Genomic DNA, 5,835 nt, shown 5'->3' with positions numbered 1-5,835 from the left:
TACACACACACAGAGTTACCTATATGTTCAGAGTTTGAGGTCAAACCAATTGGGAAATTCCTGCTCCTCTCAGTTGTGCTGCCCTCCGCTTTCACCCCCTTGCTACTTTTTTTTTTTTTTGCTGGTTGTTGGGGGAGGCTTGTGTGTGGGATCTTAGTTCCCTGACTAGGGATCAAACCCATGCCCCCTGTGTTGGAACTGTGGAATCTTTAACCACTGGACTGCCAGAGAAGTCCCTCTCTTGCCATCTTTAGATTGGTTACCATTCTGCCATGCAAGGTCCTATCAGAGTTTCCCCCACTATGCTTTAATTAACCCTGTTCCTCAGTTCAGCCTCTCAGGTTCACCACATAGACTCTGACTGGTAAAAAGCAGACAGACTGAACTTGCACAATGTACCTGGATCCAGTTACAGACCAGCACCTGCACAGTAGGCTATGATGTGACTAGACTTCAATATTGGAAGAAAAGTGTTACCCCTATCACAACAGAGCTTAAGAAGAGGAATATAGACAGGGACCTAGTACCTATACTAGAGCAAAAAATGAAATCTTAGTCACACTCTAAGACGGAATCCTCATTACTATTTTATGAAACAATTTTTGAGCACCTATTTTGTTCCAGCCACTATATCACTGGTGCTAGGGGAATAGGTCAGCATGAACTAAATGACAAACTGATCTGAAGATTAGACATTTGACCTACTGAACTAAATATCTTTCAGTGCATTTTTCTCTAGGGACCATATTATGAGTTCAGTTTAGTTCAGTTCAGGCGCTCAGTCGTGTCTGACTCTTTGTGACCTCCTGAATCACAGCACGCCAGGCCTCCCTGTCCATCACCAACTCCCGGAGTTCACTCAAACTCATGTCCATCGAGTCAGTGATGCCATCCAGCCATCTCATCCTCTGTCATCCCCTTCTCCTCCTGCCTCCAATCCCTCCCGGCATCAGGGTCTTTTCCAGTGAGTCAACTCTTTGCATGAGGTGGGCAAAGTATTGGAGTTTCAGCTTCAACATCAGTCCTTCCAATGAACACCCAGGACTGATCTCCTTTAGGATGGACTGGTTGGATCTCCTTGCAGTCCAAGGGACTCTCAAGAGTCTTCTCTAACACCACAGTTCAAAAGCTTCAATTCTTATTTCATGGCTGCAATCACCATCTGCAGTGATTTTGGAACCCCCAAAAATAAAGTCTGACACTGTTTCCACTGTTTCCCCATCTATTTCCCATGAAGTGATGGGACAAGATGCCATGGTCTTAGTTTTCTGACCGTTGAGCTTTAAGCCAACTTTTTCACTCTCCTCTTTCACTTTGATCAAGAGGCTTTTTAGTTCCTCTTCACTTTCTGCCATAAGGGTGGTATCATCTGCATATCTGAGGTTATTGATATTTCTCCTGGCAATCTTGATTTCAGCTTGTGCTTCTTCCAGCCCAGCATTTCTCATGATGTACTCTGCATAGAAGTTAAATAAGCAGGGTGACAATATACGGCCTTGATGTACTCCTTTTCCTGTTTGGAACCAGTCTGTTGTTCCATGTCCACTTCTAACTGTTGCTTCCTGACCAGCATATAGGTTTCTCAAGAGGCAGGTCAGGTGGTCTGGTATTCCCATCTCTTTCAGAATTTTCCACAATTTATTGTGATCCACACAGTCAAGGGCTTTGGCATAGTCAATAAAGCAGAAATAGATGTTTTTCTGGAACTCTCTTGCTTTTTTGATGATCCAGCGGATGTTGGCAGTTTGATCTCTGGTTCCTCTGCCTTTTCTAAAACCAGCTTAAACATCTGGAAGTTCTCAGTTCACATATTGCTGAAGCCTGGCTTGGAGAATTTTGAGCATTACTTTACTAGCATGTGAGATGAGTGCAATTGTGCAGTAGTTTGAGCATTCTTTGACATTTCCTTTCTTTGGGATTGGAATGAAAACTGACCTTTTCCAGTCCTGTGGCCACTGCTGAGTGTTCCACATTTGCTGGCATATTGTGTGCAGCACTTTCACAGCATCATCTTTCAGAATTCGAAACAGCTCAACTGGAATTCCATCACCTCCACTAGCTTTGTTCATAGTGATGCTTTCTAAGGCCCACTTGAGTTCACATTCCAGGATGTCAGGCTTTAGGTGAATGATCACATCGTATTGAGTTAGATGGCTCCAGTTCTGGGAGCAGAGCATAAAACAGGAAGAAGCCAGGGTGGATTATATATTACTTATTGTTCATTCTGAAACTGCAGCTGTTGGGCTCCTTTCAGTCCCTCGCTTTCCATAAGCTTCCTCTTTCCATAAGTTTCCTTGCCTTTATCTTAGCCTGTATGTCTAACCTCATTTTTCTCATTTTTTTGATCAGTCTTCCCAGCCTTACTTTTCCATGTGAGATCCTGTAGTCTACCACATCTTGTTATCCTTGGATCGTTCTCCTTCCTTTAGTATAGAGAGCAGGTGACATGTGCAAATTCTGTTTCTTCTTCCAGATGGTGAAACAAGGACTGAGAAAGTATTGATTCCAAAATATCATTCCTGAAAAATCAGTCTCAACTTTCAAGAGAATACCACAGAGGTATTGCCAAGGAAGTCAAAATTTTGAAAGCACCTTTGAAGGGAAAGAAAAGACTCGAGGGGCCACTGGTATGCTCCAAGCAAGAAGAAATGAGGAGAAAGACAAGAAACTTGAAACAGAAAACAGTTCAAGACAATAAAACATTCACAGAAGTGAGTGACCTAGAATCTGAAAAAGATGGCCCTACAATAAATGACAGAATTCAGGCTGTAAAGAGACAGTATGTGTGTACTGAGTGTGGGAAAGCCTTTAGTCAGAGTGCAAACCTCACAGTACATGAACGAATCCACACAGGAGAGAAACCCTATAAATGTAAGGAGTGTGGAAAAGCCTTCAGTCATAGCTCCAACCTGGTTGTTCATCGGAGAATCCACACAGGATTGAAGCCTTACACATGCAGCGAATGTGGGAAATCTTTTAGTGGTAAGTCCCACCTTATTCGGCACCAGGGAATCCACAGTGGGGAGAAAACCTATGAATGTAAGGAGTGTGGGAAATCCTTTAGTCGGAGTTCTGGCCTGATTTCACATCACAGAGTTCACACTGGTGAGAAGCCCTACACCTGTATTGAATGTGGGAAAGCCTTTAGCCGTAGTTCAAACCTTACTCAACATCAGAGAATGCACAAAGGAAAAAAAGTTTACAAGTGTAAGGAGTGCGGGAAAACATGTGTTTCTAATACAAAGATTATGGACCATCAGAGAATTCACACTGGCGAGAAGCCTTATGAATGTGATGAGTGTGGAAAAGCTTTCATCTTAAAGAAGACCCTTAATGAACATCAGCGACTTCATCGTAGAGAGAAACCTTACAAATGTAATGAGTGTGGGAAAGCTTTTACTTCTAATCGAAATCTTATTGATCATCAGAGAGTTCACACTGGAGAGAAACCCTATAAATGTAATGAGTGTGGAAAAACCTTCAGGCAGACTTCTCAAGTGATTCTACATTTGAGAACCCACACGAAAGAGAAACCTTATAAGTGCAGTGAGTGTGGGAAGGCCTATCGTTACAGCTCACAGCTTATTCAACATCAGAGAAAGCATAATGAGGAGAAAGAAATGTCATAAATAACGTATATTGTTACAAAGTGGAGCTAATTGCTGCTTTTGGGAAAAGCAGTTTTTCAGTATCATCAACCTTAATTCTTTAAGAATCCACACAGGGAAAATAATCAGAAGTAGACAAAGATTAGCAGAAGGGGGTATTCATGCCAGCATCATGTAAAACTGAAGGAAGAAAACTAGATTTTCGACAGAATTGGGTTTAAATGAATGATGGCCTATCCATATGATGGCTTTGCATCCATTGTAAACATTTTTAAAAATATTTAGTGCCATGGAAGAAATGATTTGAATTAAATGAAAGATAAAGAGAAAAACAATGAAATATCCAAATTTTAAAAATTTTTATGCAAAGTAAAAAGTGGAAATGAAATAATACCAAACCAAAATATTAACAATGATTATCTTTGGGTAATAGGATTATAGGTAATTTCTATTTTCTTCTTTATACTTTTCTATGCTTTTTAGATTTTCTGCAGTGAGAATGTACCACTTTTATATTCAGGAAAAAAGTATAGAGTATTTTTTAAATGCAATGAGCACATACTCATTTTCATTCAACAGTGTTATGAAAGTTACAAACACTAAAGTCCTAGGATTGCACCCTAATACTGACCTTAGTAGAAGGGGAACCCTCAGCACGTCACTTCCTTTTAGAGCCTGTTTCCTGTGTATTACATCATAAATACCAGTTGTTGGCTTTTTCGGTTTTAAGATAAACTGACTTTACAGTCAACAAAATATCTAGTCCACTTTCTTAATCACTTTTAGGTTAAAAGAAAACAGTAAAAATATACTATATTCTCTCCCACTGCTGTAGAAGGATCCAGAGAGGATAAAGAACCACCTAGGCTCCATCTTTTCAATATATGTCTACAGAACCAGAAAAAAATACCCCCTTGTGAAATTGGAACAATTGCAGTTTCATAAACTTTAAAGAGAGCATAATCTAACACAAGGGGAATACTACCTTCACATGTTTCATAGACTTTACTAGCTAAAATTGCAGACTTTTGGGTCAAAGATATATAAGTTCTAATTCCAGATCTACTATGCACTAGCTTGCCAGTTTTGGACAAGTCCCTTAACTGCTCTGAGCTGTAGGTTCATCTGTAAAATGGGAGTAACTACCTACCTCACCGGATTGTTGTGAGGATTAAATGAGATAATGTCTATAAATGTGTGACCAGCCTTTATGTCCAGCCCTCTGAGAAAGCCTTAATCTGTTTTCAATAAATATTTTAAACTTTTAAGACAGCTCAGAATCTGGGAAACCTTAGAATTGCCCCATTCTTACTCAGTGGTTCCTCCTCCTTTGTATACAATGAATGCCTAAGCCTGACACCATTTGTCTTCTGCATGTAGTGATACATTGTTTCAGGAACTACTGAGGATTTGATAGCCCATTTGTTCAAGAAAATGGAGTCTCAAGTGAGGTTAGGTGACTGGCTAATAAGTGGTTTAAGCCAGAATTTGAACTCAGATCAGACTTTCAAGTCCATGCTTTCTGTGTTTTACCAAAGTGCCTCTGCCCTTCATGACGGTTCTGTGAGTGGGAGACCGAGAAGTTGGGATTCTCCTGAGTAGCCACTTCTGTGAAAGGTGGTTGATGATATGTGGACAATTATAGGTTGATCATGGTTTCATAAGGAAGATGCTAAAAATAAGTGGATGGTATGAAGCATATATTTGGGTGGAAAGAGATTGTTTAGTTTTTGTCCTATTTTGTTTAGTTTTTGTCCTATTTTGTTTGATAGGATGATGGCTTATATATAATTTTGTGGTATAATAGTCCCTCTTTGCATAGTTATTCAAAGCATGGTTTCTAGGCTCTGTTGCTGTGTTCAGGGAGTGGGACTGTTGTATCATTGGTCACCCTTGGGTAGGCACTTCCCCAAGAGTCTGGGTGGACACAAGGGAAGGTCACTCACTTGTGACTGTGGCTAGACAGAACTGTAGCAGGAAGGAACTTGCATCATTTTTCCCTAGTCATGTGTGCTTTTCAAAATTCTACAGGGAGGTTATAATTAATATTTTATGCCTTTTGTCATGCCATTCATTCTCAGCTGCTGATTACCTATATGGAAACTCCCATGACTAATGTCTCCTAGCCCTGCTAAAACTGCTTTATGAGAAAACAGGCAACTAACTTCCTGTGTGCCTGTTGGTATTTTTTAAGCATTTATTATTGCTGAGCAGAGTTTTTGATGCT

At 40.2% G+C, this 5,835-nt stretch overlaps 1 protein-coding gene across 1 annotated transcript; it reads left to right on the top strand.

Annotated features, from left to right (window-relative positions):
- The first annotated feature begins 2,648 nt into the window (after positions 1 to 2,648).
- ZNF660 (zinc finger protein 660) lies at positions 2,649 to 3,629 on the top strand. Its single transcript, XM_052661388.1, has one exon. It carries the CDS (start codon positions 2,649 to 2,651, stop codon positions 3,627 to 3,629), a length of 981 nt encoding a protein of 326 aa, XP_052517348.1.
- Positions 3,630 to 5,835: the final 2,206 nt, after the last annotated feature.

The sequence above is a fragment of the Budorcas taxicolor genome, chromosome 1, assembly GCF_023091745.1.
Source record: "Budorcas taxicolor isolate Tak-1 chromosome 1, Takin1.1, whole genome shotgun sequence".
Lineage (NCBI taxonomy): Eukaryota > Metazoa > Chordata > Mammalia > Artiodactyla > Bovidae > Budorcas > Budorcas taxicolor.
The sequence above is the reverse complement of the archived record's forward strand: the minus strand, read 5'-3'. Positions and strand labels throughout refer to the sequence as shown.

What these genes read in the sequence shown, in the direction of transcription:
- ZNF660 (XM_052661388.1), top strand. Translation starts at nt 2,649, where the DNA reads ATGAGGAGAAAGACAAGAAACTTGAAACAGAAAACAGTTCAAGACAAT.